Source organism: Podarcis cretensis (assembly GCF_951804945.1).
Source record: "Podarcis cretensis genome assembly, chromosome: 10".
Lineage (NCBI taxonomy): Eukaryota > Metazoa > Chordata > Lepidosauria > Squamata > Lacertidae > Podarcis > Podarcis cretensis.
In genome coordinates, this window is record NC_137179.1 from 74,658,813 (window position 1) to 74,681,218 (window position 22,406).

The following is a 22,406-nucleotide window of genomic DNA, read 5'->3' on the forward strand; positions in this document are numbered from 1 at the left end:
GCAAAACCAGAAGTGACTGTTCCGGTTTGCGAACTATTTTTGGAAGCCAAACATCTGACGGGGCTTCCTGCAGCCAATCAGAAGCAGTGCTTTGGTTTCCAAACGTTTTGGAAGTGGAATGGATTCCATTTGACTTCCAAGGTACGACTGTACATTAAAAACATCACACCCACTTTTAAAAGGCTACAGTTAGAGGCTAAAGGCCTGGTTGTAGAGGAAAGTTTTTGACAGGTGCCTAAAGATAAGTAATGAAGGCATCAGACAAGCTTCCCTGGAGTGGCTCCACAAGCAAAGAGCCACCACAGAAAAGACCTGTTTCTGTGTTGTCACTCTCTTGACCTCTTGTGGACGAGGCACACGATGAAGGCCCTCAGATGATGATATGAGGAGCGGTGACCCTTTAGGTATTGTGGTTTAAAGCTTTTTAGCTCAAAACCAGCACTTTGAACTGGGACTGCAAACTAACTGGCAACCAGTGCAGTTGGGCAGGATCAGTGTTATATGCTCAAGCCATCTTGCCTGTGAGCAACCTGGCCACCAATTTATGTACCAGCTGAAGTTTCTGAACCATCTTCAGAGGCAGCCCTATATATAACATGTTGCAGTGATCTAACCTAGAGATTATCGAAGCATAAAGAACAGAAGGGAAGCTCTCCTTGGCAAACCAGGGTGCAGCTGAGCCACCAGCCAAAGCTGATGGCAGCTGAGAAATGTGGGATTTTTTCCTCAAGGAAAATTCCCTTTCTTCTTCCTTTCAAGAACATTTTCTCTATGCCTTGATCCCTGCACATCTGATACAATTTTAAGGAGGGGAGGATATAAACTTGACTGTGAACCAACAGTCAAGAGTGATCCAATGGGCCTCAAATGCTCTATTCTTCATAGAAACAAAGAAGGAACAAACTTGGAAAAGAACTTACTTGAAGTACAAGAGATTCTTTGTCATTTTCCAAACGTGCAAGCCGCTCTTGATACACATCTCCATTTGTGGATATATGTCCGTTGGTCTGGAAAACAAAATAAGGGACACACTGGTCTGCTGTTAAGACTGTTCCATCAGAATGACTCAAATTATAGAACTAAGTAAACTTCCAGATGAGTGCAACAAATGCTTCAGGATGCAGCACCAATGCCACACACACACACACACACACACACACACACACTGCATTATCCTATGTGAAAAGGAGCATCCAAAGGCTGATAATGCCATACCCACAAACATTTCAATGATCTAAAAAGCAGCAGGGTGTCATGCCCCTAAATCAAAAACTAAGAGGAAGCTAAATGCTGGATGACACATTTAAAAAAAAACAAAAACAAAACAAAACATAGGCCAATGCTATCACATGCTTCCCAACGAACTAGAAATAATTAGTGTGAGAATAGCCCTAGACAGTAGAGTTTTTGTATGTTACCTATTCAAATTTATTCTTCCATTGAGCTAAAGATAAGAATACATGATTCTCCCCCCAGTTTTATTTCCATCTATCCAGAGTGTGTGAATTGAGATCTGTAGTTGAGCAGGTTCCAGACTGGGTCTCCCTAGTCTGGTGAAGAAACATTGCCAAAATTCACAATTAGTTGGGTTGGTACCTGAATCTGTCCAGCTCGTAATGAGTTACTAGGAGATGGGAGTCTTGATTCATGGAAGACCGATAAAAGATACTGTACTGCAAAGGTTACATCCCCATCTTATGCACAGGCTTGGATCAGTTGGAACCCTTGCCTGAGAAGTGTGTTATGAAGATAGTCTGCTCACACAAGAGCAGGATCCTACATATGATTCTGAAAATTAGAAATTTCAGCCTGAATCTTAAGAAATTTAACCATTTGTGGTTAAATAATACATTTTCCTTGTTGAACGGGAATGGAATTTTATTCACCATGAAGCACATTTTTATATGTACAAGCAACATCTAAGTGCAAGTGAGGTCATTTCCTAGTCTTTGAAACGCTGAAATATAATGAGTGAGACTGGGGAGGCCTGAAGCAATAAACATATAATTCAGCCCCAGAAGGTTGGAGGGGATCTTGAAAATGAGAAGTGAGAATCTCGCCTCCTATGACCCAAATTCATTTCTTGCACATTCAGCATTTCCAAAAATGGCTGCAAGGCAAAGAAATGCAGCTGAGCAGCAAGACAAAATAAAATAATAATAATAATAATAATTTAAAAACTTCTGAAGCAAATCAAATTGATACAAACAAACAAAGGCTGCCCGAAGGCATGGCAGGGGAATATATTGTTAAATTGATAATCATCATACTGTGTTTTTTGCTCTGCAGCTCAATGCTCTACATCTCTTGTTGAAAACGTGTGAAGTTCAATCTAGGTATTTTATTGCTAAACCACACTTAAATTCACACTAAATTGGATTAAAAGCAAATTTAAGTCCAGGCTGAACTGCCCCTACAAGCCTGCTAAACTCCTCAAATTTTATTTCTCCCATTTTTACAATAAAGGAAACCTGTGAAAGAAAAAAAATAACCAGTGTGTGATCTCCCCTCTCCCATGGGCCCTTCCTTTTAAATGGTTTATCTGTATCAACCATGGTATATCAATGCACTCTACATAATTGCATGCATGTTTGCATCCTATAAGCTTCACACCCTATAAGTTTGAGGAGATTCTGAGCTGCGGTTGCACAGACACCTGTCTTCCAGCAGATGGCATCTTAAGGCTAATGAAAAGCAAATCTATTAAGTATTTGCAAGATTCCACTTTGAAAAAGCACCCTTCATGTTTATTGCCACTCAGGGTTTGTTCCTGTTTGTTTGCAAGGAATCCATATTTCAGTGTAGCAGAACCCAGAACTCCCTGTCCACTGGCATTAGGCAGGCACCTTGGCTCTACTGTTTTTGGTGCCTGCAATAATTTTGGAACTGAACTAAAGCAGAGGCTGGGAAAGGAAGACGATTCTCAATAACAAGTTGTCCTTACCAAGGGGAAGAGGAGACTGACATGCTCTGCAAAGGACTTGGTTTGCCCTCAGAGGAGCATGAGCTGTAAAAATAGTTACAGGTCTCACAAATCGTGCAGCAAGCTGTCTTAGTCCGGGGGGGGGGGGATCAAAGCAGCAACAGCAGTGTATTATATTTGGGTGCTTGTAGACTCTTGTTAATTTCAAGTGGGATTCAATCACATGCTAGAAAATTCAGGGCTATAGGAGATGGGTCATGCGCAACAAACTCACTTCCCCCAAAGACTGCATTTTGCCATGAGGAAAGTGATGGGGAAATGGCGGTGGAAAGTTTTGGATAACGCTGCAAACCAGTCGGGATGAATGCTCAATAAAAGGTCATCTGGGGAAATGCCCTTTATTAGGGCCAAACAGAAGAGTCACAAAGTAGGGAGCAAGCTTTTTTGCAATCTCTGGAAGTTGTCTTCAGTCTGGATGTTAAATAACTTGAAAAGCAAAGGGAAGGAAGAGTAAAATACCTTACTTGGCCTGCCCAAATGCCCAAGTCTGTTGTTTGTGATAGTCTTAAAGTGGAATGGAGGAGGGAGGAGGAGTTTTGCAGATACAGTCAGATTAGACCATGCCTGCTGCAACAATCTCCAGTCCCAGCAAGGCATACTGGGGCAGAGAAACAATGGCGACTTCCCTTTCAAACTAGAATGTGGTGTATCTAACATTTATGGACGGTGCATTTTTTATGTGCTTCAGAGAATTTCCACACTCTGTCATCAAGGGCTTGGGGAGGAATATCTCTATTCACTAGGTAACACACACTACTCACTTTTGGCTTTTACTGACTTTAAATGATGCAACGTAACTTCTAACCTAGCTTATTTCTCATAAATATTGGAACATCAAACCAGCCCTTCAACAAAACAAAACAAAAAAACCCCACTGTTTTTATTGATCCTAGCTGCATCAGTTTATTGCTCAATCATTAAATGACCACCACTATGTTCAAATAGGCACCAAATAATTAACTACCTTTCATAATTGTGCTAAATGCTTAGAACTGCCTAATCATATATACCGTATTTTTCTGTGTATAAGACACCCCCATGTATAAGACACCCCCTATTTTGGGGGACTCCAAATTAAGAAAACACCCCTCAGCACTACCCATGTATAAGACGAGCCCCAATTTTAAACCCTTTTTTAAAAAACAAAAAACAAAAAACTCATCTTATACATGGAAAAATACAGTATTTTTTTGTTGTTGAATTACATTCACATTGTTTCTTTGCCCTCATTTAACACTAACTATGTCACTAGTACTAGGAATGGTCTCATTGTATCTTGCACACTGTTGCTCCATTATGAAACAAACAGGCTCCTCTTCTCAACAAATTTATTCTCCAGCTGCTCTTCTTCTTCAGTTAACTTAATATAAGCTATTTCCCAGATTCTTTTTAAACAAGCTACTATTGTAGGAGGTGCTAGCTTTTTTGGTAAATGGCCATTCAATTATCTGTTGGCAGATTCATTGCCATTTCTAGATCTTGGGATACCAGTCTTTTAAGATAGCCAAATAATGCAATTAAAGGACCTTCTGGTAGTTAACATCCAATTTTGTTATTATTATTATATCCAATGACTTTTTTATTATTTCTGTCAAGACTGCATTCCAGTATTCTACCATTTTTGGACCTGTCCGAAGAATATGTTGTGCATGGATTGCCAATGTGTTGCTCGTAGGCACACTTGCACCCTGTGGCTTTCCATGGTACCCACAGGGTTCCATCGATCCCCCTGCCCTTCTTCCATACACTGAAAAAAGTCTTCTTCTTTTACACTGAAAAGATGCCGTTCCCCCATCAAGTTATCACATGAGTAACTTACGCTGTGAGTTATTCACCATATTTCACAAAGACCAACCTCTTCCAGAAGAAGATCCTCCCAACCCAAAATGTCAAGTTTCTTACAAATTAAAACCCACAAAGATTCAATACAGCACTGCTATGTAAAAACACTGTCATGCTCAACGTGAGCTGGGATCTTACGGTACAATATAAAATTTAGAGTAATAAGAACAGCCACAAGGCAGATTGAATCAATTGAACCAAGACTGGCGCATGAATTCTTAAAAATATCCAACAGTTTTACCAGGAGTCTGGGCTTTGCTAGGGTTGCCATATTCCAAAGAGCAATAAGAGGACACATTTGTAGGTGGGCCAGGAAAGAGGGGGGGAGGAAGAAAAACAGTAGTAATAGTTTCTATGCAGGTGTATTGAAATATTTAAATGACATATTGAAAATGAAAATGAAAATGACATACCCTCTAGCATTTTGAGAGAGAAATTCAAGGCACCTCCCCATCCCGTATCTCCATCGCTCACCCCCTCCTGCCCTGCCCTCAGTGGCAAAGCTTCATGCTCTGGCACCGGGGGGGGGGGCGGAGAGCAGGCGGGGGGGTGGCGCACGTCCTGGTGGCGGGGCACCCAGCATGAGTGGGGGGACAGCCGCGATGGAACCCTGCCAGGATTGCGCTGCGGGACGCTCCCCCTGCACTCCTCTTCCTCCGCCAGTGCCTCCCCTCTCTTACCTTCCATTTTACTTTGTTTAGCGAGCAGCCATTACACACATAAAAACAACAACAATCATACTGCTAATAATCGTGGTTTACATTTCTACTCTATTTCTACCCCCTTTATTACACGAATTTGTAAAGCCTTATCAAGAAATCTGGATGTTCTAACAGATATATGCCTCTCTACAACAGACTTGGCCTCCTGCTCTCGAGATGCTGTGTCTCCAGACAGAGGCGCTGCCAGGCCCAGCACGGCCCCCGAAAGGCCATGGCAGGCCTGGCAGCCACTGGAACCACCACAAAGCCTGGAGCAGCCCTGGAAGGCTGCATGAGGCCTCACCACTGCAAGTCCTAGAGCAGCCCTGGTAATAATGGTAGAGAAAATAAAAAGCCAGACGTTCTGCAAAATATTAAAAATCAGCCTGGATGGTGATTTTACCTTTGCAAAAGAGGACAAGTCTGGGAAAATCTGGACATTAGGCAACCCTAGCTTCACACCTTCAAATCAGAAAAACTGGGGAAAAACATGGGGCATTGTTTTTCAAAACAGGGATGAAGACAAAAATAAAGTACATATAATGTATTCTGTATCATTGTGAAAGGAACACAGAAAGGAAGCAACCTGACGAAACAGCCTAAGGGAATCAAGCAAAAATGCAGCGTGGCAACGTGGGGCTTTGATATGCATTTAGCAGCACTGCAGTATTTGACAATCATTAAGCAGTGCACATTAAGATCAAACACAGAAGCGGTGCACATACATACCCACACTGTATGACTACATACATTGTATTTGCCAATAATCCATGCAAATGCCTTACCATTTGGCTCTGCAACCATTCCATCAAAATCTCTGCTGTCGAATCTGGGACTTGACACCGCAATCCTTCTTTTTCATCCGCTTCCATCATCTCTAGTAAGCCACGCAAATCCTCCACGAGATGCAGCGCTCGCAGGCTCCCCATGAATGGAGAAGTCGGGGACTGGCAGTCAAATATGCCATTTGAATATTCCAGAGCCTTGGAACCTAAGACAGCACAAATATTTAAACACTTGACTACAGCACATGTGCATGTGTGGGGCAGAGGAGAGGGAAACAGAGTCAAAATAATGAAATAGCTGCTACAAAAATGGAGGTTAAAAATCAACCCAAATTGGCGAGCATATTGCCTGATGAAAGGTGTGACCAATGTTGTAGTGACATGAAGAAAATATTCAGCTGTTTATTTATGTATTTCTGAACTTTGTATACTACGTTTCTTCCAAGGTCTTAAGGAAGAATATAGGTTTTCCCATTTTTTCCCTCTTCACCCTTTATGAGCAAGGCTGAGGGAATGTAACTCGCTCAAAAGTTACCTTGAGCACTTCAAGGCTTCGTCGGGATTCAAACCCAGGTTTTTCAGGTATCTCTGCTGCAATACATGAGTTCTGTGTCCTGTGTACTACCGTTGATTTATACAAGCTTGCAGTTTTGAATAATTGCACATTAAACCCTACAAACCAGATTATGTGGGTGACTAATTTACAGTATACAAATGAATTATGACAGTTTACTGCATAGTGGTGTAGACAGGTCTGCCTAAACCTGAAGTCACCTTGTAAAGTGTTATGAAAATTGCTCTTATGCTATATATCCATTCCAGGCCTCTGGTCTTGATGCTTGCAGGGCAGCCTTTGCAACATATATGGTTTAATTAATGCCTCAATAGCAGCCATTAACTGAGCTTTAACACTACAGCCACACAGAAGACATCAGCTGTGACCTCAACAATTCTGAAGAACAGAATTTTTGAGGCATCACAGTATGCTGCGTGGATGCAAGGGAATCCTTTAACTATTAGTGCTAGGGGAGAGAAGACAATGGAAAGCTGTGAACTGTGCTTTAGGCAGCAAAGACTACAGCTTTTGCAGGGAGCGAAGTGTGAGCATCTGTGCTCCGAAGTCTGATGCCCAGGAAGCAAGAGAAGAGAGCAAGCCCAGGTGACTACACATGGAACCATTTCTGCGTGAAGGCCAGCTTTAAATTGCCACAGGCCTCTTTGCAGCAAGCTGTTTGTGTGGACCACAGACCTCCAAAAGCACAGGCTTCTGCACTCATTTTTTGGTGCCAGTTGAAAACCCATCTCTTCCCTCCAGCCAGGATTAACACAGTAAAACGGGTTAAGCATTTCAAATTTAAAATGAATTTACTCTTTAATTGACTGGTTTTGCCTAGTTTTTCATTTGAATGTGCCCTAATCCATAATTGCTTACCATGAAAGGGAAGATATAAATCTTACAAATAGAGTATTTATCTTTCTATCATATTTATATCCTGCCCTAAGTAACTCTCATGGGGCATCTGTTCGGAAAGTGAGGCTGAAAGATATAATGAAGATCCCAGGTCATACAATGACTTCCATAATTGAGTGGGAATCTGGACCAAAGTCTCTTCTGTCCAAGTTCAGGCCATCTACTTCACTAGCATATATGCATGCCAATAACTAAGAGGTAATTCAGCTAAAGGAGGTGTTGAACTTCTTTTGAAAGTTCACTGAGCTGTCTTTCGACGATCCTCTGCTCTGGCTCCTCACCATATTAACCCGTGTATAAAATGACGCCCAATTTATCGCTAAATTTTTATAAAGGAAAATGGTTGTCTTATACATGGCAAAATATGGTATTTAGAGGAAGAGCACAGGTTATTCTTTCTCATTTTGTGGATTTTATTTATTGCAACATCTCATGAGGTGCTATATTATGCAAGGTGCATCCACCTTGCTGGTTCAGGCCTCGGTCCAACGGGGTCCAGAAAAACAAGAGTCAGGGGCCTCTGGGAAGCTCGCATGATAGCAACATACCTTCCCTGTTCTCTCTCACATCTGCAGTTCAGGGGTAATAATAGTAAATAATAATAATATGCTCCTGAACACAGAAGCTCTGTTTTACTATCAAGGCTGATAGGATTAGACAAATTCACAGGAGCTAAGCCTCCCAAATAAATAAATAAATAAATAAATACCATTATTTTCCCATGTATAAGACTATGTTTTTTTCCTTAAAAAATAATCTCAAAAATTAGGAGGCGTCTTATACTCTGGGCCATCTCCCCCATTTTCTTAAATCTGAGTCCCCAAAAATAGTCCCCAAAAATACTGTAATAAAGCCACATAAGTTTGAGTATTGATATAAGTTAATATTTTTCAAGTACTTCACTGACAAAATGTAGTCCTTTTTCTACACCATAGTGTTGATAATTTGGATATTTTATTCGTATTCCTTTGATTGCCTTATCAAGGTCAGTCTGGAGACAATAACCTTTAAGGAAACGCAAATGCAATTGTAAGTAGAAATATGCTATATTCACATCTGTTGGACACATGTATTTATGATGCAAATCCTTAGAAAATCTATATGACTGAAGTGAGATGGATGGGAGGAAATAATACGCTATTATCCATTTCAGAAAGTATTTTGCAAGGGAAATAACATCACTAATCTGGAAACTCGGCACCTTCATGTCTTCTGCACCCACTCAGAATACTTTTCTAGTTTAAACAGCTGTTTGCACAGCTTGGCTTGGCATGAAATCAAACCAAAATGCTAGTGTGCCTGGCCGGAAGATCCCTTCCCCTGGGGATATATTTCAGAACTGAGTAAGAGAGAGACAGTGCAGTTGAGACCTAGTTCTCACAAATAGCTGATGAGGTGATCCAACTGTTATTGGGCTGTGCTACTTTAGATGGGGGGGGGAGAGAATGTGGACCATCGATGGGAACATACCCAAAACCCTAGTACATAAAGGCCTACCCTACTTATATGCGGATTTGTTATGAGTAGGTAATGTTTATCTCCATGAAAAAGCTGTTCAACAGTGCAATTCCCCCACCTGCCATCTCTGCCATAGTCCAGGCACAATTTTACCACTTCATCCCCTTTTCTGTGCTAACATAATCCAGGTTGCTCCTGGTGGCCCTTCTCCCTTTGATAACCTCCAACACGCACAACACTTTAACCTATATTTGGGGAAAACATTCCTCCCTCAAATGAACAGATTGCAACAGTAGGAGCCACATCACCTGACAGCTTTGAAAAGCAGATGGTGAGGGTGAAGCAAAGAGCTTCAAGCAAGCTAATGGTTTGGTTTGAATGAATTTGCGAAGAGAAGTTTCGGTTTGATTTTTTGAAGAGAGAAATTCACCATGCTCAGTGTCTTCCTACTCCAGAACACATCCCCTCCAGGAGCAAAAGGGCAATCAAGCAGATTAAAAGAAAACATTGGGTTAATGTTCTACCTGCAATAATGCCATCCATCTGTTCCAAAGCGGCAGCCAGCATCTCACTTGCATCACTCATCATTTTCTGGATTCTGCAAGTACCTGAAGTAATGAAGCGACAATGTTAAACATGTTTTTCAACCCTTCAGAAGCCACAACTAAATTAAGCAATCTGCAAACGATCATAGAATCAGAGTTGGAAGGGACCCCAAGGGTCATCTAGTCCAACTCCTTACTTCACTTCAGCATTTGCAGAACAGGATTTTGTTCCCAACAATGTCCACAGGTGCACGTCACCCAGGCCTGCTTTAGGCAAGGCTGGGTTGCTTGGGAACCTTGCGTTTGTGTGGGGAGGGAGATTGCATTCCTGCAGAATGCCTAGTTCCAACAGCATGCACAGTTATAGCCTGTCTGGTTTGGAGAACATCTGTTCCCTTCTAAAGCTGGCAGATGAAAAGTTAGCTCACAGGAGAACTGAGGTCTTAACAAACCCTCAAAAACCACATATTTTGCAGTTGTGTCCTGCTAGCTACAATGGGATTTATAAAGAGAACAACAAGGTTTATAGCTTCAGCTCATAACCAGCTGCAAAAATTGCAAGAAAAATGTTGTAAAACTGAACCAGCACACACAAGTTGTGATTCAGGCAGCACACCAGGGGCACCAAGTGCTGCCTCCCTGGGACTGCAAAATCAGAGAAACTGTCAAATACTTGGTAAACCAAAGAAAATGACTGGGTGGCTTCATGTGGACTGCTGGTCACCAGCTGCACAGGCTCTACACAACAGAGGCCCCCAATGCTCTCCCCAGGAGCTGTTCTCATTATGTTTTAGGGTTTTATGCAAGATACCACACATTTGCCAGCCACAAGCTTGGAGCTGACAGGTTGTAAAATGCAAGCAGTTTATTTCTGTTAGTGGCTTTTGCTAATCATGCAGAACCATTTTTCTTCTTTAAAAATACATAGGTTGCCACAAACTACCACAACATGATGTGATAAACACTTTTTACAAAAAATAAAAGATGCTTTTATTGTTTTATTACTTGTTGTTAGCCATTCGAGGCTCCTTTGAGAAGAAGGGAAAGATATAAATTTAATAAATAAAACAAGAGAGTTTGGAGCCTGCTGTTTGCCGACCAATCAGGGTCTTGTTGCTGGCCTCCATATATGAGCTGAAACATACATTATTAGAAAGGTAAGTGGTACAGCTTTTTGCTTCTGGCTACTTCAAACGAGAATCAAACATTGAAATGTCCTCCTGCAAATCAAACAAAACTAGTATGTTATGGAAAGGGCTAGCGCAGGTTTGGCGGAGGGGGTTGGCGTCATTTTTTTCTTTGAAGGTTTACTTTAAATTGCACCCCCATAACATAAGAAATCAATCAAATCTCCCACCTAAGTGAAATACTAGCATCCAACAACAGATGCACAAGCAATTTCATGTAATGTATTTTGGCACTTCAACATTCTTCTATTCTATATGCCCCCTGCACATCCTTATTTTCCACGCCCCCAAGAACACATCACAATCCAGCCTCTTCCATTCACACCCTCATCCTTCCTCACTTCTTATCTGCCATGTGCCAGACTCCAGGCACCTACGTATTCTGAGTGGCGGAAAATCTGGTCCTGAATGGGCACCATGTTCAATAGACACAAAAGAAGATTTAAGCAGCAGCTCCACCGTTGCTTGCAAGGCCACTCAAACACACAGAAGCCTAACAGACCAGAGGCAGCAATCAGAAAGTGCCATGCTAAAGTTCAACTCTCTTGCAGCTTCATTCATAAAGCTTAAATGGAGGATTAACCCTCCCCCTTGTATTTGAAGCCGCTGAACGTTGCTTAATCCCTCAGTTTACATTCTCACTTTTTAGAATTTATTCTAACACCTTGTGAAGTGCAGCAAGAAGCAGACATCTCAGTTACCAAGGAGACAGAGGCGGGATCAAGCTAGCATCTGTGCAAATGACAATGCCATTTCACAAACTGTGTTTGCTGGCACCTCTAAACAAAATTGATGGGGCATCAATTTAATAATTTAGGATTGATTTTGGGAGTTTAGCCAGCTGTAAATTCATATGGTAGACAGTCGCAATCGAAATTATTCAAAATTTACAGACTTTCAGCTGTTTGCAATGAGCAAATCAAACAAAAGCAATTGAAATTGCTCAACACAACAGATGCTTCATTTCCCCAAATTCAGCTGAAAATACAACTCATACTGGCTTCTCCTGTCTCACTATTATTCAACCCCCTGAATAGAATCTGTAACAGCAGCACAAATACAACAGGTTTTTTCTCAAACACACCTGATGTAGCCAGTCAAGGGCTTAATTAGTTGCACCAGGTGTGCTTCAGCTGCAACACACGAAATACCTGAACTGACTAGGGGTTTGCTGAGCGTCAAATTTAGCTGCATGGTAGAAATATAGGTAGGTCAAGAGAATGGTCCAAGAAGGTAAGAGAAGAGATTATCGCCCTTCACAAACAAGGTGAAGGATACAAAAAGATAGCAAAGGCACTGAATGTTCCTAGACACACTGTTGGAAGCATAGTTTGCAAGTTCAAAGCTACACTACCTGGATGGGGCAGAAAAAAGAAGCTATCTGAGGCAGCAACCAGATTTCTGAGAGGGCAGGCTGGGGGGAAACCCTCAAGTGACTGCAAAAGAGCTGCAGCAAGACATGGTGGCAGTGGGCACTGAGGTTTCAGTGAACACAGTAAAGCACAGACTAAAACACATATGCTTTCCATGCCAGAACTCCAAGACGTACACCAGTAGTGACCCCAAAGCACAAGAAAAGTCAACTCCAAGAAGCCCAGAATAAAATTTAAGATATTAACTGATGTAAAGGAAAGGGGTGGATTTGCCCTGCCAGACCTCAAACTCTATTATGAATCAGCAGCATTCTGCTGGTTGAAAGACTGGCTGCTTCTTGAGAACACGGACATTTTGGACCTAGAAGGATTTAATAACGCTTTTGGGTGGCATGCATATTTGTGGTACGACAAGGTTAAAGTACATAAAGCATTTAAGAACCATATTGTCAGGAAAGCATTGTTTAATGTTTGGATAAGATACAAAGACTTATTGGAAAATAAAACCCCAAGGTGGTTGTCACCAATGGAAGCAAAAGCTTTTAAAAGACTCAATATGGAGTCCAAATGGCCAAAATATTGGGAAATTTTGGAGCAAGAGGGAGACAAATTGAAATTGCAGAGTTTTGAGAAACTAAAAAATAAAGTGCGAGACTGGCTTCATTATTATCAGATAATGGAGGCTTATAAATTGGACAAGAAAATTGGATTCCAGGTGGAAAAATCAAAATTAGAAACTGAATTGTTAGAACCCAAAACTAAGATTTTGTCAAAGATGTATAACTTGCTGCTGAAATGGAACACCCAAGATGAAACGGTGAAGTCTGCTATGATTAAATGGGCACAGGATGTTGGACATAATATTATGTCTGCTGACTGGGAACAGTTATGGACCACCGGTCTGACCACGTGACCCGGAAGTGTCTCCGGACAGCGCTGGTCCCTGGCCTCTTAAGTGAGATGGGCGCACAACCCCAGAGTCTGTCAAGACTGGCCCGTACGGGCAGGGGTACCTTTACCTTTACCTTTAATGCCTTAAGAGAAAATATTATGAAAATGATTTACAGGTGGTACATGACCCCAGTCAAGCTTGCAAAAATTTATCATTTGCCCGATAATAAATGTTGGAAATGTAAAGAGACTGAAGGTACATTCTTTCACCTTTGGTGGACATGCCCAAGGATTAAGGCTTTCTGGGAAATGATCTATAATGAAATGAAAAAGGTATTTAAATATGCCTTCTTGAAGAAGCCAGAGGCCTTTCTCCTGGGCATGGTTGGCCAATTGGTGCCAAAGAAGGATAGAACTTTTTTTATGTATGCGACAACAGCAGCAAGAACACTTATCGCAAAATATTGGAAGACACAAGATCTACCCACTCTGGAAGAATGGCAGATGAAGATGATCGACTATATGGGACTGGCAGAAATGACCGGCAGAATCCGAGACCAGGGAAAAGAGTCGGCGGAAGAAGATTGGAAGAAGTTTAAAGACTATTTGCAGAAATATTGTAAAATTAATGAATGTTAGTATGATGTTGGACAGAAATTAAGTGGTTTCCAGCTGTAATGCTTAAGGGATATGGAAAATAAGGTTTTGAAATAAGAAAAAAAAAATCTAATGGTGAGGATTTGTTGAACAAACGATCTGAATTGGAATATAAGAAAGGGAGGTATGAGGAGGTCTGGAAAATAAGTTAAAAGAAAATAAGTAAATGGAAACTTTATGTGTTTTTTCTTTTTCTTTAGTTGTTTTTATTTTTGTATTTTTGGTATTTTTGTTGTCTTTTTTCTTTTTGTTTTACAATGTATTATTTTTGAAAATTTCAATAAATATCTTATAAAAAAAAAGAAAAGTCAACTCCAATATACTCAAAATCATATAAATAAGCTGCAGAGTTCTGGGATTCTGTTCTGTGGAGCAACGAAACAAAATCGGAACTTTTCGGCTCCTTGGATCAGTGCTATGTCTGCAGGAAGAAGAATGCTGCGTACTCTGAAGAGAACACTCTGCCTACAGTGAAGCATGGTGGCGGCTTGGTGATGCTCTGGGGCTGCTTTGCATCCTCCAGCACTGGAAACTTGCAGCCTGTGGAAGGCAGGCTGGATTCATTGAAGTATCATGAAATCCTAGGAGGATTGTGAAGAAGCTGAAGCTTCGGTGTCACTGGACAACGATCCCAAGCATACCTCAAATTCCACCAAGGTTTGGTTGCAGAAATAGTCCTGGAAGGTTCTACAGTGGCAATCACAGTCACCTGACGAACCCCACCGAAAATCTCTGGTGTGAGGAATGGGCTCTGATTCCTCAGGAATGCTGCTGGAAGCTGTTATCTGGCTATGGATCTCGTTTACAGCACGTCATAGCAGCCCAAGGCTGCTCTACTAAATACTAAAGATGCTTGCCATGGAGAGGCTGAATAATAGTGAGACTGGACAAGCCAGTATAAGTTGCAGTTTCAGCTGAATTTGGGGAAACCACCTGAAGCACCTGTTGTGTTGAGCTATTTCATTATTCTTATTCTAATTCTTTTCAAAATTTTAAAAAAAAAATCTTTTTAAAAACACACACACACATACAGTGGTACCTTGGGTTAAGTACTTAATTCGTTCCAGAGGTCCATTCTTAACCTGAAACTGTTCTTAACCTGAAGCACCACTTTAGCTAATGGGGCCTCCTGCTACTGCCACGCCGCAATTTCTGTTCTCATCCTGAAGCAAAGTTCTTAACCCGAGGTACTATTTCTGAGTCTGTAACCCGAGGTACCACTGTATACATATACACACAGACATATACACTTATTTTAAGAAAACCATATTCATATCAATCCCTTTATGAGGTTCCCTGAACCCCAGGACTTCCTCCAACCCTCCCCTGGCTTCCAGAATTCTTCCCCTTTTAACTGCCTCTAATTACTTTATCTAACTTTGTTATACTATTGTTATCCTTTGTTAATTTAAATTACAAGCGTTATGTGAATCCTGCTAATGTTTTTAAACTCTCATAGTGTTCTTTAATGTATTCAATAAAGTTATACCATTTTTTTCAGTTCGTTGTAAATCATTTCCCAGAAGGGCTCAGCTATTTTACATGTCCACCACATATGGTGGAATGTATCCTCCATAACTTTACACTTCCAACATATGTTGGTTCTGTTCTTATACATTTTTGCAAGTCTTGTAGGAGTCAGATACCATCTATACATCATTTTCATAATGTTTTCTTTTAATGGACAGCAAGCAGTAAATTTTGATCTTTATTCCTTAACTTTTCCCATGAGGTAATTTGTATGTTATGTCCCACATCTTTTGCCCAATGAATTATTACAGATTTTACTTCTTCATCTTTTGTTTCCCACTCCAGCACCAATTTATATATTTTTGACAGAATTTTTTCATTATTTTCCCGCAGTTCTCTCTGCAATCTTGAAAGTTCTTTACGAAAACCAGTTCCTTTATTCAGCCTAAAAATATCATTTAACTGATGATATTGTTTTGGGCTATTTCAATTGCTTTTGTTTGATTTTCTCACTGCAAACAGCTGAAAGTCTGTAAATTTTGAATACAAATCTGATTTGCAATGGAGCTTGAATAATTTTGGTTGCAACTGTCATTGTTTGTAACACTTAGTGAATGGAATACTGGGCCAGCAAGATATAGATGCGTCTGAAGATTAGTTGTCTGGGGTCTGAAATACTGGGGGTTAGAGAGAGAGAAAAGTGTCTTCTCCACTCCCTGTGAAATGTTCCAGGTACAGAATTTTGGTAGCTTCATTTTTTTATGAAGCAGGAGAAGGATACAGATACAATTCTATACTCTGCTGTACAGGGCACTGGAAAACTTATATAGTTGAGATACCGTAAATTACTAAGGATTATGCCTGGTACATAGTAGCCTTGGTGACAGAACATTTACTGTAAATACAGATACAGCATAAAGCTAAAGCAGAAGGTTCAGGCTGGGAGAAATATCTGGCACGTCCTCTCTTCCACTTCCTTAATGAAGATCAACGCCATAAAACTAACGGAAGCTAGCCATCAAAGTGTTACGTGTCATCTACAGCCCAGGTAGCCTGAGCCTATAGATCAGGGGTCTGCAACCCGCGGCTCCGGAGCCGCATGTGGCTCTTTTACACCTTTGCCGTGGCTCCGGGGCGGATACTAGCGAGGGGAGGAGGCGCATTGTGCGCCCCGACACTCCCCACTGTGGCGGGCGCTGTACTGGCTGTGACATCGCATGGTGGCAGTGCGTGCCTTAACATTGGTGTCTTAAGAGTCACTCATTTTCCTGTTACAATCTGGCAAATTCGTGTCTCAGAACTCTTAGCTACAAATCAATTTAGCTTAAGCTGTCCAATTACTCGGATCTGCCATGTTTTGGTTCAATGCTGTATACCAGAGATGACTGACATGTGTGTCTTGTTTCCATCCCCACGTTGTTGGACTATAACGTCTTCCATCCCTGAGCATGGGCCATGCTGGGCTAAGACTAGCAGGAGTGGTCATCCAACAACATCCGGACAGAGACAGCTTAGCCACACCTGCTCTACAAAGTACTGTACATGGACCTGTTTGGAGAGCCCTGCTGGTAGGCTCATCTCTAGAGAGAAACTGAAATATGGGCCTTGGAACATAGCCTTCTCTCACTTGCTCTCTCCCCAACTCTCCTCCCAGCAGCAATTGGGAAAGAACCCACATCAGATAAGTCCCCTCCAGGCATTTCCAAATGAAAAGTGTTCCTTGTGTAGAAGGTGGTACTGGGAATTTAGTATCAAATTCTGCATGATTCACTTCTGATACAAAAAGCAAGAGAACTTGGCCATTTGGAAGCAAAATGATGGTCTAAACTGAAGTCATTTGCTTTTGTGAATACACAGGTAAAATCTTAACATTATGGGTTATTGTTATTTTATTTCAGGCAGCTAGGCAGCTACATGTGCAGAGAGTATGCAGTCACAAGCTTTAAAAACTAGTTCATCGAAAGATGCCCCATCAATCTGTCTAAAGGAAAGCAGGCTTGAGCATGAACAGTAACCTCTGATTGACAGAGGAGAAAGTTCCTGACATACGCCTCTTTCAGTAACCTACTTTCTGAAGTTAGGGAAGCTAAATCTTGAAAAGCAAACAGTAATCTACATGAATGAACTGCACAGGCTAAAAAAAGAGCAGCCAGATCAAAGAGTTGTAGAATTCCACAAGCAGCAGCTTCTTGGGGCATGAATGCCACATTTGCAATCTCCCTGAAACTGGCATAATAGACCCCTTCGCTCTCTGATCCCATGTGAACAATAAAGAGCCATCATTTCAGGGACCAAAAATAGACAGATGTTAGGTACAGACTCATTCATTCAATACAGCTGTTAACAGTTTGATTTCAAAATCTGTCTATCCCTACAAGAGGAACCAGTAAGGTTCAAAACACACCAGGAATTGCCTGCTGATGCTTAGATAAAGGTAGACATGTACTATGTGGGGTTTCCATTATTTAATTGGGTTGTAGCACATCCCATTGCAAAACTTCAGAACAGGTAACAATATACTAATGGTTCTGGTCTCTCCTGGACTATTGGCCACCAGTAGCTTGAATTAAAATGTCTTCTATCACTTCCAGAAGACCACTCCACCAGGCTCGAGTTTTGGCTAATCTGCAGGGAAAGAAATTATTCCTAGTCTACATTAAAGGGTGTGGCGGAACAAAGGAGTAAAAGTGGTCCCTTGTACATCTTAGACACGAGCTATTCAGGGTTTTATAGGCCACCACTAATACCTTTCCTTCTTTATTCAATTCGAGTTCAACACAGACCACAGGATACTATTAATATGCTCCCAATTGACTCACATCCAATAAGAAGTTCAACTGATAAAAATAATAATTTATTATTTATACCCCGTCCATCTGACTGGGTTGCCCAAGCCACTCTGGGCAGCTTTCATCATATATAAAAACACAGTAAAACATTAAACCTTAAAAAGCTTCCCTATACAGGACTGCCTTCAGGTGTTTCTAAATGTCATATAATTACTCATCTCCTTAACATCTGATGGGATGGCAGGCGCCACTACCAAGAAGGCCCTCTGAGACTTGCTGCATGGTGGGCAGGAGTCAGATATAGTCTGTTCGGGTCCAGTGCCAAAACCAATACCGGTACTACTCACATTCTGTAACCAATAAAAGTTGTGGCCTTTTCCTAAAATACTGGTGTCCACGTGTTTTATTCATCAAAGGAGGGGGTGCGGGGCCTTGACATGCAATTACTCATCTCCTTAACACATGATGGGAGCGCATTCCACAGGGCGGGCACCACTACCAAGAAGGCCCTCTGCCTGGTTCCCTGTAGCTTCACTTCTTGCAGTGTGGAACCTGCCAGAAGTTCCTCGGTGCTGGATCTCAGTGTCCAGGCTAACAATGGGGGTGGAGAGCTTCTTCAGGTATACAGGACTAAGGCCGTTTAGGGCTTTAAAGATCAGCACCAACACTTTAAATTGTGCCCGGAAACATACTGGGAGCCAATGTAGGTCTTTCAAGACCGGTGTTATGTGGTCTCGGTGGCCACCCCCAGTCACCAAACTAGCTGACACATTCTGGATTAATTGCAGTTTCCAAGTCACCTTCAAAGGTAGCCCCACGTAGAGTGCATGCAGTAGTCCAGGCGGGAGATAACCAGAGCATGCACCACTCTGGCGAGACAGTCTGCGGGCAGGGAGGGTCTCAGCCTGTGTACCAGGTGGAGCTGGTAGACAACTGCCCTGGACACAGAATTGACCTGCACCTCCATGGACAGCTGTGAGTCCAAAATGACTCCTAGGCTGCGTACCTGGTCCTTCAGGGGCACAGTTACCCTATTCAAGACCACGGAGTCCCCCACACCTGCCCGTTTCTTTCTTTCTTTCTTTTTTAATAATATTTATTAACATTTCCAATAAGAACATACAAGTACAAACAGCAAGAATAAAAACAAAACAAACAAAAAAAAAGTATAATTTCAAACCTTAATTTTCTCAACCTATTTTCCCCGACTTCCTCATACCTCCCCGTTTTGTATTCTAATTTCATTATCCAATCAGCAAATCCATTCCCTTGTTTCTTAATCAAGGTCTCTGAAAACCACATTATTTTTAAACCCCTGTCAATCTAACATTCACTAATCTTATAGTATTTATTAAGGTAGTCTTTAAATTTCCAATCTTCTTCCACTGTCTCCTTCTCCTGGTCCCGGATTCTGCCTGTCATCTCTGCCAGCACACCTGCCCGTTTCCTGTCCCCCAGCAACAATATTTCTGTCTTGTCAGATTCAACTTCAATCCGTTAGCCACCACCCATCCTCCAACTGCCTCCAGACACTCACAAAGGACCTTCACTGCCTTCACTGGATCTGGTTTAAAAGAGAGGCAGAGCTGGGTATCACCCACATACTGGTGAATACCCAGCCCAAACCCCCTGATGATCTCTCCCAGTGGCTTCATATAGATGTTAAAAAGCATGGGGGAGAGAATGGAGCCCTGGGCACCCCCCAAGTGAGCACACTCATCCTCCAACACCACTTTCTGGTTGGAGAAAGGAGCAGAAGCACTGTATAACAGTGCCCACAGCTCCCAACCCCCCATGACAGTCCAGAAGGATACCATGATTATGGTTTGGTTCGTAATCCTTCCTCCTAGTGAAGTGTATAAGCAGCCATCTACTGTCATCTATTTCAGTTTTTCTGTAAACTTTATTCAGAATTTAAAGAATCTTTATGCTGCTCTTCAATTAAAATATTTTCAGGCCATTTCAGATGAGCAGCCCCAAAAAACTTTACCTCTCATTGGCACAAGAACTACTGATGCTAGGAAAAGCCTTCTTCTTTTGTTTTAGCATGGTTCGTGTTCCAGATATGTCCAAATTGTGATTCATGCTAAGATGCAAGGGGCATCCTCCTCAGAGTGAGGATAAATATGTTGGTATTGGGAGCTACTGGATGATTCAGCCAAAAGCACAATTCATTTTTAGTATATGTGCTGCCAAAGCGAACACCAGCCAAAAGCACAATTCAGACACTGAGTCTAACTGGAAAAAGGCACAGCCAGAACAGTGTATCAAGCAGAGGCACAACAGCCAGACACGGGAGCCTTTCATCATTTAATTCATTTGTTTTTCACAGAACATTAGCATATATCCTGGAGGTGCACAGTTTGGAAATGACGGACCTTTTAAATTCTGGAATGAGCAGCACAGTATAAGAAAAGAATTAGAGTATGCTTTAGTACCAGCTTGAATCCAGGAGTTCCATGCTCTGCCCAGCAAACAGGGAAAGAATGCAACCCCCTCAATGCAGATTAGAGTAGCCAGGTACAGAGTCCTGGGAAAAACATCTCTCCCACATTAGTCAGTGCTTTGACACAACACAATAAGAAACAACAGACTACCACCGGGGGGGGGGGGGTTTCACCTGCGACTCAAATGCACTCTATGGTACAAGATGCTGTAAAACAGTTTCAAAAGGGGGGGAACACATTTGCGAGAACCGAGAACAGATGCTTTTTAACAAGTGGAAACCTGTTCAGTAAAAATGATGTAATGATTGTATCCCTCAAATCCATTTAATATGCGCACACTGTGAACAGACATGTTCATGTACTAATAGGGCAAATAAAGTGAGCAAATTGTGGGGAGTCAGATTTTTAGTAGGCTTACGCTATTTTCATCAGCAGTAGAGAAGATTTAAATGGGGGAAGACATAGGTACAAGTACACACATAAACATGAAAAGAAATCCTTCAGCACAAAAAATGTCCCGACATCAGTAAAGAGCATCAATAAGTTCATATGCCAGAGTTCATATGCATTTTTCAAATTGCTTTGAAGGACCATTTCAAACAGACATTCACTCTTACTTTCCCAAAACAACACAGACAAATAATCCATGCCAATTCCTGCACTCCCCACTGAACACCTTGTTCGGCTTAACAATTCGTCAAAGCTAGACAGCAAAAGCCAATTTCAAGCCAAAGTAAATTTCCATTATCAGTCAAGAACTACTTTATCAGCTATTGACATTCCAGTTGTGTTTCGTACCTATACATGTGGCCACTTCTTAAAGCTGGCAGAGAGAAGCTTCGTTTCTAAAGGATAAATCAAAACCCTTCTTGGCTAAATGATGGCTAAATGGATGTACTCTGAAACAAATATTTGTGAAGAAAAAGAACAAAAATTCCTGCAACAAACAGCATTGCTTTACACACATAGGATGGAAATATTTCCCTACACAAAGATTACAGCAGTCTGCTAAGAGCCGTGCCTCAAATACGGACTTTAGAACGCAATCAGAAAGGTTTAAACAAATTGTATAGTTTGTCGCTGTGCTGTAGAGGGAAGTGTGGGGCAGAAGAGCCCATCCAGGAGAAGGAAAACTCTGCTTCTAGACATCAATCTGGAATGCAATCCCAAAGCTTGTTGGATGGAACCTTGTATGCCTCCTTCCAGCAACTCCTGCAGCCAAGCGGGTGCCAAAAGTCTGCTTTCCTTTGGACCACATCAGCAAGGCTGAGAGGGGACTCTTGTCATCTGGACAGCCCAGGACCTCCAGACACACGGCCCAGGAACTGCTGCTAACACAGCGATTAGACTTCACCCCCAGAGGCACACTCCACTGTCTCTCAATACAGATGGATGCCAACAATTGCCTACCCTGTTTCACCACATCTGTGCCACCCACCGAGTCACCACTCGTTCTTCTTTGCTACACAGCCCCTGCATTCTAGTTAAGGGTGGAAAGAAGGGAGAATTGTGCCAGAACGGAGACAATTCTGGACAAGGCTCCCCAATACACTTTGCTACCCAAGATCAAGGAAAGATTGGCACAGATACACACCCCAGTGTCACATACAGAAACCTGGCTGCTGGCCTGACTGCTGACTCTTATCTCAACACTGGTGACAGGATAGTGTCCTCCACTGCACCTGAGCCAAGACAGACTGCATAACATACACAGGTCTGCCATCCAACAGAGGGGAGAGGTCATGAGGCTTAGGGGGGATAGCCCGGGGGCTGTCACAGCTGCCCCCAACATCTGCCACTTGAGATT

The 22,406-nt window shown here is 41.9% G+C and overlaps 1 protein-coding gene across 21 annotated transcripts in view; it reads right to left on the reverse strand.

Moving 5' to 3' along the window:
- Nucleotides 1-22,406, reverse strand: part of PPFIBP1 (PPFIA binding protein 1) — a 126,057-nt gene that overhangs the window by 43,188 nt on the left and 60,463 nt on the right. For all 21 annotated transcript variants that reach the window (XM_079993573.1, XM_079993591.1, XM_079993583.1 and 18 more), the window contains exons 2-4: nucleotides 9,765-9,848; nucleotides 6,312-6,517; nucleotides 921-1,007 (exon numbers count right to left, since the gene is read on the reverse strand). In XM_079993573.1, coding sequence (XP_079849699.1) covers nucleotides 921-1,007; nucleotides 6,312-6,517; nucleotides 9,765-9,828 — 357 coding nt within the window. In that variant the 5' untranslated portion in view covers nucleotides 9,829-9,848. The remainder of the gene's footprint in view (nucleotides 1-920; nucleotides 1,008-6,311; nucleotides 6,518-9,764; nucleotides 9,849-22,406) is intronic.